Source organism: Vipera ursinii, assembly GCF_947247035.1.
Source record: "Vipera ursinii genome assembly, chromosome: 1".
Taxonomy (NCBI): Eukaryota; Metazoa; Chordata; class Lepidosauria; order Squamata; family Viperidae; genus Vipera; species Vipera ursinii.
Genome location: NC_139512.1, coordinates 36830593 through 36854110, shown reverse-complemented (window position 1 = coordinate 36854110; position 23518 = coordinate 36830593). Strand labels below are relative to the sequence as shown.

General features: G+C 37.4%; 2 protein-coding genes across 7 annotated transcripts in view; one reads left to right on the top strand and one right to left on the bottom strand.

Moving 5' to 3' along the window:
* The window catches only part of SETD3 (SET domain containing 3, actin N3(tau)-histidine methyltransferase), a 67897-nt gene extending 60504 nt beyond the window's left edge, over positions 1-7393 (bottom strand). The window contains exon 1 of one of the 2 annotated variants that reach the window (XM_083348254.1): positions 7229-7393. The gene's annotated coding sequence lies outside the window, so the exon portion shown is untranslated. The remainder of the gene's footprint in view (positions 1-7228) is intronic. The other variant, XM_083348255.1, reaches the window with a different exon arrangement.
* Positions 7394-7858: 465 nt separating this feature from the next.
* CCNK (cyclin K) lies at positions 7859-23487 on the top strand. 5 transcript variants are annotated; one of them, XM_083349073.1, is made up of 12 exons: positions 7859-7957; positions 9714-9958; positions 10876-10957; positions 11906-12037; positions 12752-12820; positions 14199-14304; positions 15772-15829; positions 17879-18048; positions 18532-18857; positions 19521-19554; positions 19746-19814; positions 21910-23487. In XM_083349073.1, the coding sequence occupies exons 2-12, from the start codon at positions 9762-9764 to the stop codon at positions 22527-22529; spliced, it is 1863 nt and encodes a 620-aa protein (XP_083205199.1). In that variant the 5' UTR covers positions 7859-7957; positions 9714-9761; the 3' UTR covers positions 22530-23487. The 5 variants fall into 5 exon arrangements, with proteins under 5 accessions (XP_083205199.1, XP_083205198.1, XP_083205201.1 ...); XM_083349072.1 differs by having other exon boundaries at positions 19518-19554; XM_083349075.1 differs by lacking the exon at positions 12752-12820 and having other exon boundaries at positions 21910-23486.
* Positions 23488-23518: the final 31 nt, after the last annotated feature.

Genomic DNA, 23518 nt, shown 5'->3' with positions numbered 1-23518 from the left:
ATAGTAATGGGGGACTTTAATTACCCTGATATCAACTGGGAGACAAACTCTGCACCAAGTGGAAGATCAAACAGATTCCTGACAAACCTAGCAGACAACTTTCTCTCCCAAAAAGTAGAGAAGGGAACTAGAGGATTAGTCATATTGGATTTAATTCTCACTAACAGAGATGAAATGATAGAAGGTGCTGAAGCCACAGGAACCTTGGGGGGAAGTGATCATGCAATATTGGAATTCAACATTCTGGAAGCACAAGCAATAGAACACAGCCAAACTAGAGTCTTGGACTTTAAAAGAGCTAATTTCAATAAACTTAGAGAGACCTTGGGAAGAATTCCATGGATGAGAATCCTAAAGGGGAAAACAACTCAAGAAGCTTGGGAAATTTTGAAAAGTGAGATAATAAAGGCCCAGTCTAGCACAATACCAACAAAGAAGAAAAATAACAGCTCTCAAAAGAAACCAGCATGGCTGCATAAAGAACTCTCTGATAAATTGAAAGATAAAAAGGACAAGTATAAGAATTGGAAAGAGGGACACATAACTAAGGCAGAATATCAGCAAATAGCCCGACCCTGCAAAGATGAAGTGAGGGACGCTAAGGCTCAAAATGAACTAAGGATTGCGACCAAAGTCAAAAATAACAACAAATGCTTCTTTCATCAACATTTAAAAAACAAGAAAAAAGTTAAGGAAATGATTGGTCCATTAGTGGGGGAAAATGGCAAGAAGGTGACAAGCAATAGGGAGAAAGCAGAACTATTTAATTCGTTTTTTGCATCTGTCTTTACACAAAGGGAAAAAACAGTACAACCTACCAAAACCAGTGCCATAAAAACAGAATAGAAACGCAAGTTAAGATAGGCAAGAAAATGGTAAGTGAGCACCTGTCCAGCCTAGACAAGTTCAAATCACCAGGACCAGATGGATTACACCCCAAAGTTCTCAAGGAACTGGCAGACGTGATCTCAGAACCACTGAACTATATTTTTCAAAGATCCTGGAGCATTGGGGAACTACCAGAGGACTGGAAGAGAACTGATGTAGTTCCCATCTTCAAAAAAGGGAAAAAAATAGATCCAGTAAACTACAGACCTATCAGCCTGACCTTAATACCTGGGAAGATTCAGGAAAAGATAATCAAACAACAAATCAGCAAACACTCTGATGCAAACAAAGTCATCACTAAAAGCCAACATGGGTTTGTCAAAAACAGATCATGCCAGACAAATCTTATTGCATTCTTTGACCAAGTGACAAAATTAGTGGACCAGAGGAATGCTGTAGATATAATTTACTTTTTTATTTTTATTTATTTTTAATCACATTTATATCCCGCCCTTCTCCGAAGACTCAGGGTGGCTTACAATTTAAGCACAAACCAATGTGCTTAGCAATAGCCTTCATTCTATGTATATGCCTGCTTATTAGGGCTTTCGCCCCCCCCCAAGCGGCATTATTACCCAACAATCTGGGTCCTCATTTTACCTACCTTGGAAGGATGGAAGGCTGAGTCAACCTTGAGCCTGGTGGGATGCGAACCTGCACTAATTGCAGGCAGCTGGTGTTGCTTAAGGAGGCATTAGCCCACTGCTTCACCAAGGCTACTTGGACTTCAGTAAGGCATTTGATAAAGTAGTTGACAACCTACTACTTGATAAGATAGAAAAATGTGGGTTAGACAGCATCACCATTAGATGGATTCGTAGCTGGCTGACAGGCCGTACTCAGCGTGTGGTCCTCAATGGAACTGCATCTATATGGAAGGAAGTGTGTAGTGGGGTGCCCCAGGGCTCTGTTCTGGGCCCAGTGCTCTTCAATATCTTCAACATCTTCATCAACTATTTGGATGAGGGGATAGATGGGGAACTCATCAAATTTGCAGATGACACCAAGCTGGCAGGAATAGCCAATACTCCAGAAGATAGGCTTAAGATACAGGAGGATCTGGACAGACTCGAACACTGGGCGCTATCTAACAAAATGAAATTCAATGGTGAAAAAAGTAAGGTTCTACATTTAGGCAGGAAAAATCAAATGCACAGGTATAGTATAGGTGGTACCTTGCTCAACAGTAGTAACTGTGAGAGGGATCTCGGAGTCCTAGTAGACAATCACTTAAATATGAGCCAGCAGTGTGCTGCAGCTGCCAAAAAAGCCAACACAGTGCTAGGCTGCATTAACAGAAGAATAGAATCAAGATCAAGTGAAGTACTAATACCACTTTACAATGCCTTGGTAAGGCCACACCTGGAATACTGCATCCAGTTTTGGTCACCACGATGTAAAAAAGATGTCGAGACTCTAGAAAGAGTACAGAGAAGAGCAACAAAGATGATTGGGGGACTGGAGGCTAAAACATATAGGGAACGGTTGCTGGAATTGGGTATGTGTAGTTTAACGAAGAGAAGGGTGAGGGGTGACATGATAGCAGTGTTCCAATATCTCAGGGGCTGCCACAAAGAAGAGGGAGTCAAGCTATTCTCCACAGCACCTGAAAGCAGAACAAGAAGCAACAGATGGAAACTAGTCAAGGAGAGAAGCAACCTAGAACTAAGGAGAAACTTCCTGACGGTTAGAACAATTAACCAGTGGAACAACCTGCCTCCAGAAGTGGTGAATGCTCCAACACTGGAAGTTTTTAAGAAGAAACTGGACAGCCATTTGTATGAAATGGTATAGGGTTTCCTGCCTGAGCAGGGGGTTGGACTAGATGACCTCCAAGGTCCCTTATTAACAACTGCACCACCAAAACTGGGTAACAATAACCAAAAAACCCTATGACTGAAATTCTGAGATCACAATTAGGAAACATAATGTGAATGAAACATGTAAAATCTTGTAAAACAACTTTCCTTAACCTGATGTTCTCCAAATGTGTTGCATTACAACTTACGTAATTCCAATAAACATAGCCAATGTAATTATGGAAAATAATGCCCAACCAATCTGGGGACATCGTGTTGGGAAAGACTACTGAACTTTGAGAATAGGAGTTGGGTAACCAAATAAGCTATGAAAAAAACACATTTCCTTCAACCAAAAGTTTCCAAATTGTTCCCTTTTTGAGAAGGCAAGTGCTTTACTGTTAGACTAGAAATACATTTAAGCCCATAAATCAGTTGCTGTCAGTCAGTGGAAAAATGGAAAACACAACATATTGGAAGCCATTCTGTTTGTTCTTAGAAAGTAATAATTATAAGTATGCAGGCCCTGAACACAGAGGATTCAGCTTTGTTTCTTTTAGCTAACAGCCACTCAATCTTAAAGAGATTTAAAGTTTATTTTATAATTAATCGCCTAGCTACTATTGCAAAAAAGGGCAGGAACTTAAGCGGGGAAAGCAGTCATCACATTTTGCAAGATCCAAAATTAGTACTCGGGCTAATGTAACTGATACTTTAGTGAAGCTGTCCCTTCAAATTTCCTTTCATAAACAGCAAGATAGTTGTACAATAGAAAGTATTTATCTTAATTCTATTAACATTAGTTATCACAATGGAGTATGACAGATATGTTTATTAGTCAGCTAAATCCCCTAACAACTTGAAAGTGACTGTGAAATAATAAGAGTTAATAGCTTTTTTCCACACCATCTACATACTATAAAAGTATGTTAAACTTATTTTACTGACAGCATAAACTTAATAGATCAGATCGAACATGGAATAGGGCAATCATTAGCCCCATTGTACTCTGTACAATGTATACTGCAAAAAGAATCCACTTCTCAAGCTTTCACTTTATCTGTGCAGAATAGATGGCATTTACTAGATTCATTATACTGTATGTTGGAGAAGGGGAACTAGAATAATTGGGGCTTCAGTGTGAGAAATTTTTATCTTCCTTTGCACATAGTGTCAATTAGAATTGCCTTGAATTGGACTCAAGTGTTGAGGCAAGTCATGGAAAAGTAAGAAGGATAATCTTTTATTATGTAAAAATAGATTCTTTTCATTATGAAGAACTTGAGAAGAATATGTAGCTAGGTAAGGACCACTAACTGTTTGTTTGATTCCCCCCCCAGTTGATTAGATAAAAATAGGAGACAATTAGTTTAATAGTTTATGGGAGTGAGCAGCCACAATAAATTTAAAATAAAAACAATAACAAAGGTACACTGGAGGTTCTGCAAGAAGTATCATTTGCCTGCAAGCAAGATTTGGGACCAAAAAGTAGGCACAGTAACAGAAAATGAGGTTAAAATGCTCTGGGGCTTTAGAATTCAAACAGACAAGAATGTGCTGCATAATACCCCAAACTTAACAATTGTTGATAAGAAAGACAAAAAAGTCTGGATAGTGGAATTGACAGTAACTAGAGACAGCAGAATAGAAGAGAAAGAAATGAGAACATAATAAAAATACAAAGACCTGCAAATAAAAGTAAAACCACAATGGTAAAAGAAAGTAAAGACAGTACCAATATTAATAGGTGGCCTTGAGTGCAATCCCAAAACAACTGGATCATTACTTGAACACCAATGACACTGACAAATCATCAGTCAATTGCAAAAGGCAGCTTTAAAAAAATAGCTTACAACCTGTGTTGATACTATTAACACTATCAAACAACTTCTGCATATCTCAAGTCCTTGAGAAGGACACACTGGGGGATAAAAATGCCAAATCCAGTCTGAATATCTGGCTGCTTATGACAAAGCATAATAGTAATAATTAGTCACCCGGAGTCATTCTATAGTGACATGGGTGGCTTGTAAATTTAATAAATAAAAATAACACAATGAAGATTTGTTTCTGTGAATCACTTGGTGTTAGTGAAAATATAGTCAGATCAAATGTATAATAACAGTTAAAAACAAACAAGAGTTTGCAATAATTTTCCAAAATCAGTTGCGTATCTTAATTTTTTATATGAAACAGGAAAGGACAGTTCATACACCTTGGTCTAATTTCCTATGACTTTGGTTTCATTTCAAAAGTCCTTCCAGGTAGGCAAATCAAATTTCAAATAAAAACTGCCACTTCTTTGGCAATTTACAGTGATATGAGAAAGGGAGAAAAAGGAGGGTGTTAAAAAGTGGAAGAGCGAACAAATAAGAGGCACTAGACTGGAAGAAACTGGTGTTCCTGCATACTATTTATATGCAATGTCATTCAAAGAGAGCTTGCAAAAAAATATGTTAATTATTTTACCTGACAATTATCAGGAATTTAAATACCATTAAAATGGCTAAAAATGACATATATTATCAGATATGTTTACTGAACACCATTTTTACCTATACAAAATAAAATCAAAATGAATAACAATTCTCCTCCAAAATAAAAACGACCAGAAACTTTTCTAAACTATCCAAAAATGTCATAAAATTTAAACCTTAATCTATTTATTTTCCATAAGCATGACATAGCATGATTATATTATGCCACAATTGCCTAAAGGAATAAGTTTAATAAAACATAAAGAGATGAACTAAATAATCCACTCATTTAAAAATGACAATAATGCATTTCAAGGAAGTGTAAATGCAATGTTTTTAGTATTTTTACCATTTTTCTTGCTGTTAGTAAAGTTCCATTAAGATGTTTTATAAAGTTTGCATCAAGTTGATTTAAAACTGCTAAGCTTGTAAGCCGCCCTGAGTCTTCGGAGAAGGGCGGGATATAAATGGAATTAAAAAAAAAGATAGCAATTCCATGATATATATAAAATTTTATTACAAATTTGAGAAACCATTAACAATATTCACTTTTATAGCAATTATCAAAAAAGATTAATATTATATTGGTAAAGGACAACCTTTCTTCCTCGTAAACAGAAAGAAGACATATAAAGTACCGTAATACAGGAAAGTAAATCTATACCACATAGTAATCTAAACATGATTACTATGGTGTGTGCAAGGCTACAAAATGGATAATAGTTAGAAAAAAATCAGAGCAAGTATTAGAATATTTTCCAAATATTTTAAACTACAACTGAAGTTAATGGGAGCTGAAGTCCAAAACCTCTGCAGAAAACTGCTAACCCCTAATATGCATTTGGAGGAAGAATGGAATATAGCAGAATAGCAGATCCAGATGAATAACTGTATTATACACAAAAAACAAAAGGAAACTACCGTAAATACTATTAGTATGTGGTTAATTGAAAAGAAAAGCATTCACATCAAGATCAAGGAAGAATGTTTGAGAAAGCCAGGATGGAAGTTCTAGTAAAGAAAAAGTGAGTTAACTAAGAGAGACTAAGGAAAAAAAGAAAGAGAACTGGTAAAAAAGGAGACCTAGAGTTGGCATGTCACCGACAGAAGAAGAAATTAAAATGCAGAAGAGAGGGGCAAATATGAAGATATTAAGATGGCCTAAGTATTTGGAAGTCATAAATATTAAATACAATTATAAAGATCAGTAAGAGATACTAGTTAAATTGGGATTTTATTTATGAAAGACAGGAGATTGGAAATGCAGAATTTAGTATGTGGATGGATAAGGGGTTACAAACGGAACAAACTAATGCTTATACAATTTAAACGTTATGTTTTAAAGTGACGGCCCTGAGAGCTGCCAGGAAAAAATTTCTCGACTGGTCTGTACACCTTTATCGGAAGAAAAAAGTCCCCAACTTCCAAGGGACGAGGCTCATTTTCAAACTTAACTGCAACGGATTAACTCAGGCTACACAATCAAAAGTTGCAATTCTAGATACGTTTTGTTGGATAACAGGAGTGTTTTCTAAAGCAGCGTTTTCCAACCTTAGGAACTTGAAGATGCGTGGACTTCAACTCCCAGAATTCCCCAACCAGCATAGCTGGCTGGGGAATTCTGGGAGTTGAAGTCCACGCATCTTCAAGTTCCTAAGGTTGGAAAACGCTGTTCTAAAGATCTCACACGCTACATAAAGAGCAACGGTTCCTGATCCTTCAGGGAGGGCAACTGTGAGATACACGTGAACAGTGATTACAACCAAGGAGAGGCGACGGTTCTTCTTCCAGGTTAATCAACACGGAACCATGTGGGCGGGATCTTTTATGGAGAGGGGAGAGGAAGGGCAGGCGGAGATCACGAGTCTGGATTATCTTGTCCAGTACAACGCCCGCCGCAGGTGACGATCCTTCGGACTGAGAGGGCCCCCCAAGTACTCAGGGACGAGGAAGAAACGGGCCAAGTCAAGGCCCATAGTAAAATCTGCACGAGTGACGGTGTGACAGAACAGGCCTCCCCGTTACCTTTCACCGACGACAACAAGGGACTCAAAATCCTCTCACCTGACGGCTCTGCCCGGGTTGTGGAGGGGGGGAAGGGGAGCGAGCGGGCGACCGCTAAACCAACCACGGCACCTCCGCGCGCAGGCGCGCGGCACACACGCATCGACACAAACTCCCTCGCCGTCGGAGACCCAGCGTTTGCCCTCATTCGCCTTTTGCTCCGCCTTCCAGCCCAAGAACTGCGTCGCGGTCATTGGTTTCCAGTTCTCTCCGTAGGACGGCTGACCAATCCAGTAAGCCGCTCCCTGGCCTCTCTCGCCTATTGCAGGACTGGGCGTGTAAAGGAGAGAAAAGGAGCAAGCGAAAATAGCTAGCGGGGAGGCGGGATAATACCTTTTGATTGGCGGGAAAACGAAAGTAACTCATTTCCCTCCTCTCCCCCCCCCCGCCATTCTTCTTAGAAAGCATTGGCTACAGCGACTGCCTCCTTTTACTATTGTGGGTTTCCCATTGGCCAACCGCTCTGAAATGGTTTACTGAAATGGCAGGCCTTGTATCGCGCGCAGGCGGGGTTACCGGGGGAGGGGCGGTGAGTAGAAAACAGCAGAGCTTTGATTCGCGGCTTGGTATCGATGCGCTTTCTGATGCGGCGTCATCCAGGCCTCTTCAGCTTGCGCGCGCCGACGCAATAACGTCAGCAACGACTTTGATTGGGTTTCGCAAGATGGCGTCGCGCAGGGGCTGATGTCGATGGCTTACTATTTTCGGGTTCCCTTGTACCCGTAATCCGTGAGTGGTTCCATCAGTGTTGTGTGACTGACTGAAAGACAGGCTGCGTGGTTTAAATTATCAAAGTTACAGAGGTGTGCTGAGGTTGAAATGTAGGGAGCCTTTGATGAATTTAATGGCAGCTGCTCCGGTGAAGGATGGAAAAACATTCGTTTTAATGACGGGGCGGAAAGAATTTTTTCTACTTTCCAAGAGCCCTTCTGAAAAAGTTATAGCCCAACTTTCAAATACAAAGGCAGCAATTCGATAATTATTATTTTTATATAGTCCATAAACAAAATAAAACAAGTAAATAGCTCTTTCTTGACAAGATAATGTATTAAATAAGTACACCTGACTTGACAATGAACTGTGTGCATATTTATCCAGAATATAAAATGAATAATCTGGAAAATAAATGTTTGCCTTGTAATTGATAGAAGCCAATTTTTGAGAGTTTGGTTTCAGTATGGGCCAAAATTATAGAACTGTAGAGCAGTGAATGAAAGGGCTATTTTATATACTTACTATTCCTGTTTATTTCATTGTTTTACTGGTGGAACCAGAATTGATAGCAAATAATAATAGATTTTTGCAGTATTATTCTTTATCTTATAGATTTAAAATCATAATTGGTTAAACCAGTGCCATCATAATACCTGAGAGTAGTATCAGGTAAAGAAATGACTCCAGTGTTTGTTTGAAAAGACTGGAAACTAATGTTTGGAAGTGTGCTGTTCTTTGGAAAGTGGAGGCAATCTGCTATTTCAGGTCAAAATACCATGAGAATTGAGCTTGTTTCAAGCATTGTATACAAGTGACTAGTTTGATTTTGATGAATGTAGTGCATGAACCTTATATTACATTTCTTGGATTTTATGTAGTTACTAGATCAGAGTTTCCTAATTTAGGTTTACTAATATTCAAACCTACCAGCCTTTAAATTGGCCCCATAGTGAGATTTAACATTGCTTTGATTTGCTGCAGTTACAAATATTTATTTGATTTGCATCCAACCTTTTCTTCAGGAATTCAAGATTCCTAAATGGGGATTTTCCATGATTTTTAATCCTCATAGCAAGCTGTAAGTTAGTTTTGTCTGAGATAGAATTGTCACTCGGGACCAATACTTTAACCACTGTACTCAACTTGTGGGCATTTTGAGTCATATTTTGTTGTATGCTGTGAAAATTTCACTTTGGCGACTTCTGCATAACAAAACTGCAAAGAGAATCTCATTTCACCTGGCCTTTTGGTAATTTGAGTAGTAATTAGAAAATCCTACTGTGTTGGAAACTTGATCATGTAACTCACTGTCAATATAACTTAAGGAAATGGGCTGTGAATGATTTCTGTAACCATAGCAGGCCAGGTGTTCTCCAAAATAATGGTATTATTATTTGTTGCTAGCTACCTTGAGAGGTTATAGAATAATGAGAAGACAACTGGCTGACTTTGTGCCAGTCACTTTATCTCAGGTCAACTCACCTCACAGGATTATTGAAGAGAAAATAGGAAGCTGTAGAATTATGGTATGTTTGCTGCCTTGTGTTATCTATAGAATAATAAAAGGGGGATAAAAAATCTTTTAAAAGGCACAATAAACTTTAAATAGTAAATGAATAAAAGTGGAAGAAATAAGATTAGAACATTAAAAAAGAGCTCACATAGCTAAGTTCATGGATGCTAGGAATTAGAAGATGGCATGCATAAATGTCTGAAAACGTTAGGTTTTGAATGCAAATCCCTTACAGCCTCTGATTTATTTTTTCCACAGGTTCTAAAGTCATATGAAAACCTACCTTACTGAAATTATTGTTGATAAATGAAGGAAAACAAAGAAAACTCTAGTCCTTCTGTATCTTTGGCAAACCTGGACCACACAAAACCATGTTGGTATTGGGATAAGAAGGACTTGGCACATACACCTTCACAGTTAGAGGGACTTGATCCAGCTACTGAAGCAAGATACAGAAGAGAAGGTGCCCGGTTTATATTTGATGTAGGAACCCGTTTGGGATTGTATCCTTTTAAGATTCTCTATTGTGCAGTATGTAGGATTAAGATTCCATAATCTACTTTTTACTTGATGTGCAAATAATAACAGTGTTTTCACAAAAATGTTAAATTTCATTTAAAATTTTAATAATCAGAAACTGTTATTTAAATACTTTTTTTCCTTTCCCAATTATAGTTGCAGCTTGGTTGGTTATTTTGTTGGTAAAAACATTTTTTTTTCAGTTACAAAATTTGTTAATTTACAATTTCTTATTGTTTGCAGTCCATAATCCTCTAACTAGTTTAATCCAGTATCATGCCAATCAGATAATGTAACTTCTGGAACATGATTTCCTTAGCATTTCTGAATTGTTGCTCAAATGCTAAACTTAGGTTAATTTTTATAGTTGAATAGTACTTACTAATCGATTGAACTGTATTTATTCAAGCTAGTTACAGTCTATTTTATATGTCATTACTTATGACGGGTACATTAGTTCAGGAATCTGTTCTCAAACACCTGGGCTTGTAATTTGATTTCATTTTTATTTTTATCCATTAATTTTCCTTGTAAGATGGGTAGCCAATACATTTAATGAATAAATAAAATAATTTTAGTTACTTCATAACAATTCCATACCATTATTTTTATGACTTTGTGCCAGTCTTTACTTGTGGTAACTGCCTGGACTAATCTCTGTGGTTTTCTTGGCAAGATTTCAGAAGAGGTTTGCTATTGGCTTCTTCCTATAGCTGCCTAAGATCACTCAACTGCCTTCATGCCTAAGGGAAGACTAGATCTCACAGTCTCCAGTTTTTAGTCGGGTTCTTTAATCAGCACACCTGACTGGCTGTCTTTGGTATATTATTCAGTTTTACTCCTTTGTAATATTTATAGTTGAAATTGACCTAAATATGTTACATTCCTATCCTGTATTCAGACATTATGACACACTGGCAACTGGAATAATATATTTCCATCGGTTTTATATGTTCCATTCCTTCAAACAATTCCCAAGATATGTAAGTGCTAATATATTGCTTTTGGTTTACAGTATGTAATTCATGTCTACTAATGCTTCACAAAAAAATAATGAAAATATCTGAACCAAAACAGTACAGCCTAGAAATAAATATATTGCAGGAATCTGAAGGACTTGGAGGCAGAAATAAAGGGGGAGGAATATGCAATTATTTATTTACATATTCCTAGTTGTAGCTGCTGTAGGATTTAAAGGGCATTGTGGAGAGAGTAGATTAGAGTAAGAATTTTGTGTAATCCTTATTTTGAATATGTTGATGCACACCACCTGAATCAGGCTGCTAGTATACAGGTGAAACTTGAAAAATTAGATTATTGTGCAAAAGTTCGTTTATTTCAGTAATGCAACTTAAAAGGGGAAACTAATATATGAGATAGACTCATTACATGCAAAGCAAGATAGTTCAAGCCGTGATTTGTCATAATTGTGATGATTATGGCGTACAACTCATGAAAAACCCAAATCCACAATCCATTTGAAGCCCATGTCCAGGATCCGTCTGTGTGTGGTGGCTCTGGGGTTTTCATGAGCTGTACGCCATAATCATCACAATTATGACAAATCACGGCTTGAACTATCTTGCTTTGCATGTAATGACTCTATCTCATATATTAGTTTCCCCTTTTAAGTTGCATTACTGAAATAAATGAACTTTTGCACGATACTCTAATTTTTCGAGTTTTACCTGTATATACAAAACATTAATACGTTTTGCTTTTCCCAGAGAAGACTGGTTTTGTAACTCAAAACAAATGCAACTTTAGAAGCTGGACTTGTACAATAATATTACAAATGAATCTTAGCTATTTGATTGTTTAGTTTATTAGCTCTCACTGGCAGAAATAATTAGACCAAATTATGGTCACCAATACCAAGTGTATAGGCCTTGTATACTTCAATGGCTTTCTAAAATCATATTTCTTAATAGGTAACTGGAGCTTGCTGCCTATTCCTAGCAGGAAAAGTTGAAGAAACACCCAAAAAATGTAAAGATATCATCAAAACAGCTCGTAGTTTACTAAATGATGTTCAATTTGGGCAGTTTGGAGATGATCCAAAGGTAAACTCAGATGAGCTAAAGAGTCTCTGACTTAAATTTGTCATGGTACAATCTAAGTGACATGTAGCTGTTAATGTAAATTTTGGTAGCGTTCATAGAATAAAATACAGGTATTCCTTGACTTATGACCATGCATTCAATGATGGTTCAGAGTTATGATGGTGCTGAAAAAGGTGACATGATCTATCTTTGACCATCAAACTGCCCGAATGAAAAACACATGATCTTATTTTGGATGTTTGGCAATTGGCTCGCATTTACAATGATTTCAGCATCTTGCAATCACGAAATTGCGATTTTTAAGCTTACCAGCCATCTTCAAACAAAGTCAGTAGGGGAAGCTGGATTCACTTAATGACTGACTGATTTGCTTAACAACCATGTGATTTGCTTAATGATTGCAGTAAAAATTATAAAATGTGACAGAATAGAAGTACATTTAATAAACAGTCCAGTCATGTGATTATTTGCTTAATGGCTGAAATTCCAATCCCAATTGTGGCTATAAGTAAAGGATTACCTGTAGATAAAACTAGAAGTAAGCTTCTATCACCCAAATACTTGAATTTTTCTATAAAAATTGACACTTTATTAATAATTGAAATATATTACACTGGCTTGATTAATTTAGCTAGTATTTTCATGTTATTTTCAAAGGCAATATGTATTGCAGTGCTTGTGTTGTTCTCCTGTTGCATTTGCCTGTCTTTTCAGCAAAGAAATAACCCACTGCACAAGGGAAGCAGTGAAACTGGCCACACAGAGTGCAGCCATATGCATACAGTAAGCAAACTGGAAAAAAATCGACATTTGTCACATTTCTTGTTAAAGTATCTTAGCCACAAAGTCTTCCAATAGTTTAGTAAGAGGTATCTTTTTATAGTAGTAATTTATATTTGGAGGTCCTGAAAGTTAAAATGGATATAATTTGTTTGTTTCTACATACTTTTATTAAACAAGGTTTGTGTGTTTGTAATGTTTAGTAATTTCTTATTGTTTTGTGATTAATGTCCAATAAAATTTGCATGGGTTGTCTTTAGAAGGCTCAAAAATTCAGCTAATCTTTTGGTATTTAGCTAACAAGTGTGAGAGAAAGTACTTCCTTAATTCACTTTGTGGATAAGATAGTGCCTTTTGTGAATGGGTTTCACCTATTTTCACTGGAATTTTCTGTTAGGTATTAGATTCCTTGTAACCTCTTGAAGCAAGATACACACTTACTATCACAGAATAGTAGTAAAATATTGCTTGGCTCTCACATTTTGTAGGAGCTGATGTTTTAAGTGAGAATAGGCAAAAAGCTATCCACATTAACAGAAAAAAACCCTCAAAGCTGTATTATTCATATTGAAACACACCTTTATTATAGAACACTTATTCTGTTATTGCCTGGCAACTGTTTTCTTTCTAGTAATTAATATTTGACTGTCCATTTATGCAGTTTAACTATTCCACCACAAACTGTTTAACAGTAATATGTCCCCTATCCCATCCCAGATGTGATTGTTAAATCAGCAGCTGAATTTATCATGTGGATATAACTGTCTTAACTGATATAATAGTCTTAACTGCCAAAAAAATCAACTACGGTACCTTATTGACAACAGTTGCTGACAGTGTTATTGGAAATGTGGCAGGACAGAAATACATTTAATAAATTAAAAAATGGTGATTCACACCTCTTCTTCCTCCTGCTTCCCCCTGTTTTGTCACTTTTGACATTCTACCATATAGGTGTAGAGTTTTAATGGTAGAGGAAACATCTATTGGGTCTCAGCCACAAATAATTTATACTGGAAACTATAAGATACATTATCACCAAGTCCTAGAAACAGATGGGCAAGAATTCCTCTTGATGAAAGTTGCTGTGCGATCACAAAATGCAAGTGCCTTTATGTACTTGTGTTTAGATGCTAAGGGGATTTTTAAATATTTAAAAATAAATAAGATTACTTTCATAAGCAACTGCAAATATTGCTTCCCTTAGCATTATTGCATAATGACAGCTGGGACTTTTATAAAACAAAACTAATGAATACAGGTATGCAAAATATTTTAAATTCAAAATATCTTGAATACATAATGACTGTACTGACTAATAAGAAAATAAGTTGAGCATTGTGCGCACTCAACGAATTTGAATTTGCTCTCTTGATATTAGGAAGAAGTTATGGTTTTAGAGAGAATCTTGCTGCAGACAATAAAATTTGATTTGCAAGTCGAACATCCTTATCAGTTCCTCCTTAAATATGCAAAGCAGCTCAAAGGTATAAACATTTTATTTCAATATATGTTAATAAATCCTTGTTATAGGTAGTCCTCAACTTATGACTGGTCAGTTGACCATTCAAAGTTACGAGAGTCAGGAAAGATTACTTGTGACCTGTCCTTGAAGTTACAATTACACACACACACATACACACACACACACACATACACACACACACACACACCGGGCACGGTTACATGATCACAATTCTGGTGCCTGGTAACCATGTCGAACTTATGACTGTGCTGATCTGTGGGATGCAAGATTTCTTTTTTCTCCAGCCAGTGCTGAAGTATTTCCCTCTCCCTCATTTGCACAGAAGGGAACTCTGGCACCAAGCTGGAGAAAAGAAGCTTGTATCCAAAAATCCATGCTTTTTCCCATCCTTTCTACCATTCAGAAACATTGTGTTTGCTAGCTTTCTACCCAGAAAATGTGATATGACTGAAGAGTACAAAGGCTAGCGTGTGGAGGGGAGGGGAACTCTAAGAGGTTGTAGAGAGAAAGCTCAGATCCCGAAGATCTGAGCTTCCTCTCTGACCCAGTGCAGCTGTTCTCTTCTGCACAGAGGGGAGGAAAAGGCCTATGGTGGTCCAGAGAAACTAAATTCAGGTCTTTGGGATCTGACCTTCATTTCTCTAGCAAAAGAGTTCTCTTCCACACGTGGAGGGGCTCTTTTGCTCCATCTGCTTAACAACTGCAACTGGGAGAGCAATGGTTGTAGTTGTTGAGCAGTCACAGTGGCCTCATGCTTAGCAACCACAGTGCCTTACACCTAAAATTCCAGCCAATTGTAGTCATAAGTCAAGAACTACCTATACCTATGTCCATGATTGCCATCTTGATGGATATGTATGTATACTTCTTGTAGTAGGATCACTGCATAAACTTATTTTTCTTGCTTTATTCTGAAGTCTGATGAGCCTGTAACAAACCCTCTTTTACTTTTAATTTGGGAGAAGGGACCGTTCTCCATTGGGCTGTGTTGCCTATATACATATTAGAAAGCAGTCTGACATATTTTCTATGTTCTCCAAAATTTCCAAGTGGGATGGTATCCTAAGAAAGCATTTGTCTCTGCTTACTTTTCCCCTTCAAAGCAGCAAAGACAGGGATAAGAAATGGTTTGAATATGATCATATCTGATGACATAGACACCAAATAGCCCCCAGACTTCCAACATACAGAGCTAGGGAAAGTTGGCCATATAATTGCTCAATTTTCAATCATCTCTCCAATTTGAAAATTGGGAAAAGGCATGCCCTAGCAATAGTAATAGCCATAGCGCTTTTACAGCACTCTAGGCGGTTTACAATGTCATCATTGTCAAGCATCACACTCCTTTATTAAGAATGTTTATTGAACCTTGACAAACAACATAGGTTCTGAATAACACTGATAATATTCTGTTGGCATGGCTATTTATTGGCTTAACCTAGCCATTCTTTTTGTCTTTTTCTAATAGGTGATAAAAATAAAATTCAAAAACTGGTTCAAATGGCATGGACTTTTGTAAATGACAGGTAAGACACCCCTCCTGCATCTTCAATCATAAGTTATGTTCACCGCCCTGAGTCCTTCGGGAGAAGGGCGGTATACAAATAAAATTATTATTATTATTATTATTATTATTATTATTATTATTATTATTATTATTATTATTATTATTAGCATTAGCATTAGCATTAGCATTAGCATTAGCATTATTATTAGCATTATTATTAGCATTATTATTATTAGCATTATTATTATTAGCATTAGCATTGGGTTCATTCTGTTCCAAATTCCAGGCATTATTTTTCTCAGTATTTAAAAATAATTTAGTAAACCCAATTGTACCTTAATCACAAATAGTTTATGTGCTTTTGAATGTGTTAATTTCATGCAGCCCTTTGCACAAATTCCAGTCTCTGGAAATAGCTATTTGCTCCTTCTCTACAAAGAAAGAAAGAGATGAAAGGACAACAGAAAGTGAAAAATGTGCATCAGAAATAATGGGTTTTTTTAATCACCTTTGGATCTAGTTCCATCAACTGCTATCTTCAACTCATTGTATTTACGTCTGAGGTCCTTATTAATATATGTGTGCCAATAGAGGCATAGATAGCCTGTCGCAGAGTGTTTCAAACATCTTGAACAGGTTCATCAGCTATGACACAGGTCTGCAACCCGCGGCTCCGGAGCCGCATGCGGCTCTTTCAGCCGTCTCCTGCGGCTCCTAGTCCTCTGCCAGGTGCAGTCCAAAAAAAAAAAAAAAAAGTGGGACTAAAAAATTTCAACCAATCAATTCAAATATGCAGGGTAGGTGCATATCTCGCCTTGGCTCCACTCTTCAGTCAAACCCTGTTCTGCGCATGCGCGCATGTACGCGCATGTGCACACATTTTTTGCGGCTCCCAGTTTTTCCTTTTGTGAGGGAACCGGTTCCGAGTGGCTCTTTCACTGTTTCAGGTTGCTGACCCCTGAGCTATGACATCGATGATGAACTTACCACACATATTTCAAATATGGCATGCTAAATTTTGGGTGACACACCAACCAACAATAACTATTCTTGAAAGCACACCCTATACCTGTGCAGTGTTCTTGTATTCTGCATGAGAAGAGGGTGTGCTCTTGTGTGGCCTCTGAAAGTTGCACAAAAGGGCTGTGTTCTCACATAAACTTGGGAGAATTGGGCATGCTTTCACATGATTTTGGGAGGCTGTGGAGGCACGTGAAAATGGGGTGGTATTTGCACGGCCTCCGGAAGTCACGTCTAAGGGCCATGCTGTCATGCAACTGCTAGAGAGTCCACAAATTTAAGTGAGAATGGAACTTGTTTACACATGGTTTTGGGAAGCTTCGAAGGCTACAGAAGTGCATTCTCCAATGTAGCTTTAAGAACGAAGACCTCTTACATAGCAATAGTAATTAGGCCTACTGTACATACCGCCCCATAGTGTTTTACAGCACTCTCCGTGTGGTTTACAATGTAAGCATAATGCCCCCAACAATCTGAGTCCTCATTTTACTGAACTTGAAGGATGGAAGGCTGAATCAATCTTGAGCCCTGTCAGGATCAAAGTCCAGGCTCTGGGCAGAATTTGCCTGTAGTACTACATTGTAACCTTTACCAAGTCTGGAGTCTGTAGAGGTTTGGTTGGGGAAGAAAAGGCTCAGGCACATTCCTAACAAGTCTGAATGAGTTTGGGTTTGGGGATCATCTAGATGCAGAGAATTTCCATCTTTGGTTCTGGATATGATCTCAGAATTGAGGATCCTCCTTTACTTACAGTCAGTCACACTCTCAGCCCAACTCACAGGTTAAAACATCTAAAACGATAAATTCCATATTCACCATAGCACGGTTTTTCCTGAAAATCTTTAGATACTTTGTGTTGCTGTTGAATGTGAAACTCTTGTTTACCTCATACAATTTTATATGTTTGCTTAGTAATACCTATGTTTTCAGTCATTTCAGGCATTTTTAGTCTTCACTACTCATCTGTACCTTTATGCAAATGTCTGTTGAAAAATTGTGTTCTCCTGCCTGATATAATATTGTTTTGTGTGTGTTTTCTTTTTTGAAGTTTATGTACTACACTCTCTCTGCAATGGGAACCTGAAATTATAGCAGTTGCAGTTATGTATCTAGCTGGTCGCTTGTGCAAATTTGAAATTCAAGAGTGGACCTCAAAGCCCATGTACAGAAGATGGTGGGAACAATTTGTACAAGATGTACCTGTTGATGTCCTGGAAGGTACCTGAAATATCTTCAACCTAATACTTTTTGTTTTTGTAATAGGTATTATTGTTTGCATCTTATAAATAGCAGTTTTTTATGACTAGAATATAAAGTGTTGTTTGTATTCTTGTTTTGAAACTGCATGAAGAAAAGTTAGTTTACTTCCATCAAGTATTTATGTAAAATTATAATTATTCATAAAAGTATTTCTATCCGTGTTAGAAATGAAGCCAATGCCAAAACTGAGGGTCCTTTCCCACCCCTTATATGTATTGAAGTCAAGATAATAATAAAGTCAGTAATTTATAATTAGTATATCTATATATTAAGAGAGCGTGCAGCACAGGTAAGAAAATGCACTAGTATTAAGCTTTGTGGATTTTGGTAAAAACTGTTAAGATTGAATAAATATGGTATGACACTGCAATTTTTCAAGAATGCATTTGGCCGATTGTTAAAATGTGTAACTTCTGGAATTCTTTTCCCCCTCTTCCCTAGATATCTGCCATCAGATTCTGGATCTGTACTCCCAGGGGAAACAACAGATGCCTCACCATACCCCCCATCAGCTGCAGCAGCCTCCTTCCCTCCAGCCTACACCACAAGTGCCTCCAGCCCAGCAGCCACAGCCTTCTCAGAGTTCAGAGCAGTCTCAACCCCAGCAGTCCAAGGACTCCCAGCAGGGAGGGACGCAGCAGCAGCAGCAGCAACAACAACAACAGCAGCAACAACAACAACAGCAGCAGCAACAGCAACCACAAATTCAGCAACCCAAAAAACCCTCTCCTCAATCAAGTCCTCCCAGACAGACAAAGCGGCCTATGGTAAGAATCACAGAAAGAATGCTTCGTGTTACAAAATGTGATGGATCTGTTCTTCTTATCTATATTTGCCAAGGGGTTTCTACAGTATACTGCCTTTTAGTACAAAGAATTCTGAAATTTGATGACTCAAGATTTATTGTTTATAAAGCGCTACTAAAGATGCTGAATGTGGGGGGAAAAATGTTTTTCTTCAGCCTAAGAAAGCATGAATTGGAATGGATGTGAGTACCGAGCTAAGTAATTTCTTATCTCAGGATGGATCTCAGAAAACGCCAAGGGACAAATTTATTTATTTATTTATTTAATTCAATTTATATACCGCCCTTTTCCCGAAGGAATATGATGTCATTAGAAAATGGGGAGCACGAATGATACAACATGCCTGGAACCTCAGACGCTGAAAGGCTTAAGTCTTCAGCAGTTGTTACCAGTGTAAAAATGATACCGGTAATTTTTGCTTCTAATTATGTTGTTTATTTCAAGAATTTAGATCCCAATCTTCAGTATCCATTCTTGAAGAATGGATAGAATAGTCAAGGTTCTTCCCCGACTTACAATATTTGCAACCCAGATGTTGCTCAGAGTGAATTTTTCCCCCCAGCACTTTTAATACTGCTGTTGTGATTTGAATAGTACTACTGATTTGTGTTTTTTTCTTAGCAGGCTGTATCACCAAAGGACGAAACCAAACCTGCAGGTAAAATGGATTTTTTTATATAATTTAAAAAGGTACATGTTTACTGTACATTGCTATGCATGTCTACTCTCAAGTATGATTATCCTTAAACACTAATTAAATTATTAATTTCATTATTACTTAAAAAAACCTTTTTGCTTTTTTTTAATTGTTAAGTAAAATGTAACATATAATTCTTGTTTTGTTTTCAGAGGTGCCTCCTAAAATTGCTAAAATTGAAACTACTCATCCACCAGTTCCATCTGTGCATCCACCACCTGGTAAGTTCTTCTGTGACCTAGAAAACACTATGTTTAATAGAAAACTAAAGATTTGTGTGTTGTATAATTTTCTGAAAATTATAATTACATGCTTATCAATAATCCTGAGTTGTCAGCCTAAACTCAGCTGAATCCTGTCCATCTACTTGCTTTTTATCATTTGGAAATAAAATTTAGAAATAGGGAGCTCCACCTATTGCCTTGGTTTCATGTTGACTTCTAAGAATTAATATAGGATGTTAAGAAGTATTGCAGCATTTGAGCTTAGAGCAGAATCTTCTTTATGTGGGAAAATATTTTGGCCCATGGTACTAATACAGCCTTAATATTTTCTGAGCTGAATAGTGCCTTAAAGGACTATTGATAGCAAATTTTGTTTTCAGACTATATTTTGCTAGAAAATAATAAGGAAAGGCATAATTGTGTTTCTTAAAATAATATATCCTTTCAATACAAATATCGATTCTGCAAAATAGTTATAAATTATATATATATATTTTATATACATATTTTACTGCTCTCTGTATATGTTCATTAATTACTGGAATTAGGAGATTGTGCAACTGAGATAAAACTTGTTTGTATTTCTTTGATAAATTCTACAATTATTCTGCATACCATGGATCAGAAACTTTTACCAGATAGCAAGCACTACTGTATGATTTTGCATGATGTCAGAAATACTTCCTTTAAATATTAAAAATAGCTAAAATAAGATATTGTGTAAAAGCCAAATCTTGAAAAATCTAATCTTTAAATCCCATCATGTGCATGTGCCATTGCAAAGTGTTTGGTCTTAGGGATAAACATTAACTCATTTGTTACATTTTTAATAAACTTGGTATTAGCAAATTTCCAGAATTTTTAGATAAATTGGTTAAGGAATAAGTGAAATGACAACATTTTATTATTTTTCTAGATTTTCTGTGACAGTCGTTTCAACATATTTAAAGTTTGGCTGTTAAATGTTTGTGTAAATTAAAATATCCAGATACATTCAAGATCTCCAGTGATCCCTTTTGACATTTCCTTTTGCACCCAACATATTCCCTGACTTAAAAAAAAATTGTCACAGAAGTTTTAATTTTATCACAGGGAAAATTGATATACTGTAAAGTAAGGCACCAGTTATTCAGTATCATTTTTACCTCAAAGAATGCTATAGAGCAGGGGTGTCAAACTCAATTTCATTGAGGGCCGCATCAGCATTGCGGTTGCCCTCAAGGGGCCGGGAGGGTATGGCCAGGGTGGGCGTGGCCTACTGGGTGGGCGCAGCTGGAGTACGTATGGCCTACTGGGTGGGCGTGGCCAGCTCTACATCGTTGGCATCAAGGGTGCCTATGGGGGGCTGGGCAGGAGTGGGACAGATCTGAGGGTCTCTGGCAGAAGGAGGGTCTCTGGGCCAGGGCCAAGGCAGTGGGGGCTGTTCCCTCACTGTTTCCAGGATGGCTTCGCGGGCCGCATGAAACCACTTTGCGGGCCGGATCCGGCCCCCGGGCCTTGTGTTTGACATGTCTGCTATAGAGTGACACTTAAGCTTTTTTTATAAAATAAAAATTTGCTGCTATATTTCAAAAGTTTTGTTTGGAAATGTGGCCACCTGTCCAGAGGACAAAAGAAAGAAAATACAAATGTATCTTGCAAACAGGCAGAGCCATGGGAACTGGCAGACAACATATTAGTAATCAGTGCTTTACAATTAGTTATTCCCCCCTCTCCCATCACAACCATTTTTCAAGAACATCTTCATAGAATTCCAAATGTATTCTTCAGCCCAACTGATGGGGACTGTTCACTGGCATGGAACTTTCCCCCTGAATATTGAGGAGTGTAAGAGAAAGGCAAAACATATCTTTTACTAGTTTGGGATTCCTTTTCTAATTAGGGGCTACTTTCTTTGTTAATGTAATGTTCTATGTTGACAGGTTTTTTTTCCTCCTCAAAAACTGCAAGGGATCAAAACAAAAATTTGGCTTCAGAATCTTTTGTTAGTTTTCTGATGCTTCACCAGTTCTGGGTGTTTCATATTTAATTGTTTTAATATCATTTGACTATAGATAGGTATAATAGTGTACATATTTTCTATGTTTTTCAGAACATAAACCTCCATTGACAACTACAGTTTCCATAGGAACTGATCAAGCTACTGTAGTAGATTCTGTAGACATAACTAAGGTCCAGATTGCTCCACCATCTCATCCAGCTCCTGTACATCAGCCACCACCTATGCCTCATCGTCCCCCACCCCCACCTCCACCTTCCAGCTATATAACCGGTATGTCCACTACTAATTCATATATGTCAGGAGAAGGGTATCAGAGTCTCCAATCAATTATGAAAACAGAAGCACCAACTTATGGAGCTTTACCACCCACTTATGGACCTCCAACTCATTTGCCATATCATCATGTTTATCCTCCCAATCCTCCTCCTCCTGTCCCTCCTCCTCCACCAACATCATTCCCTCCACCTACCATTCCTCCTCCTACTCCAGGATATCCTCCTCCACCTACATACAACCCCAATTTCCCCCCACCTCGGTTACCTCCCTCTCATGCAGTCCCACCTCATCCCCCTCCAGGACTTGGCATGCCACCTGCAAATTATCCCCCTCCCACAGTGCCCCCTGGTGGACAGCCACCTGTACCACCTCCAATACCACCCCCTGGTATGCCACCTGTTGGAGGACTTGGCCGGGCAACGTGGATGAGATAGCAGTTGTACATAGCATCTTTTTTGTCTTGGGTGAGGTGGACAATATTATAATCAAATAAGGATATAGAGGCTTCTGTTTGGAAATGTAGAGGGCAATGATATTGGTTTGGTTACAGTTTCATCAGCAGAAAACAATACAGTTTAAATATTAACAAAACTAAAATAGAGTTTTGTTAATTGTAGTGGTATATTACTTTGCAGTAATAACGTATTTTGAAGGCCACATTGGCTGAGTTCTATTGGTAAGGAGAAGAAAAATAGAAAAGTATATGCCTACTTGAATATTAGGATTAAGGTTATTCCAGATGAAAGGGGGGGAAAACCTTTTTATGATTTTATTACATAATGTTCCAGCAAAACTTTGCTCTAAGTTGCAGTACCAATTTATTTTATGCCTCTCTGTATATGTGTGTATACATACCTCACTTTCTGCCATTGTTATTTTGGAATGTATGTTCAGGCTTAATTTGAAAATTTCTGTATATACATATATTTTCAAAATGTAAAAAAAAAACTAATGGCATACAATGATTTACACTTTTTGTTTTCTGATTCTTGAAAAAGCTGTGTTGAAATGTATCCAAATAAACCTGTTTCTAAAAGCTGAAATTTTCTTACTGCTTTTCAGTGCTGCTTTCCCTTATTCCCCATGCCAACTCCCCCCTCTAAATGAGGTACCTAGCTTGGTAATACATGTTTTCTCCAATTTCTACATCCAATTTCTAGTCCTTTGCATCTGCTTTTGCCCTATGCTGCTCTTACATGCATATTTACTTGACAGTATTCACCACAATGTGTAGAGATATGAGTTAACATATTTAGCATTACATATTGTATGATTGAAAAGAAGAAATACTGATTCAACAGAACTCAAGAGGATGGTCCACATTTCTCTATCTAATGTTTAGCTTAATGTTAAAATATGCAGTATAATAAATGAAGAATCACAGATTTAACTAAAATTGTAATTTTATGTTGATTTCTAAGTA

Bases quoted from the DNA above. Each gene is read 5' to 3' on its own strand.
- CCNK (XM_083349072.1), top strand. From the start codon at position 9,762: ATGAAGGAAAACAAAGAAAACTCTAGTCCTTCTGTATCTTTGGCAAAC. The intron at 10,958-11,905 runs GTAAGTGCTAAT...ATTTCTTAATAG, and splicing joins TCAAACAATTCCCAAGATAT to GTAACTGGAGCTTGCTGCCT. The intron at 18,858-19,517 runs GTAAGAATCACA...TTTTTTTCTTAG, and splicing joins GACAGACAAAGCGGCCTATG to CAGGCTGTATCACCAAAGGA.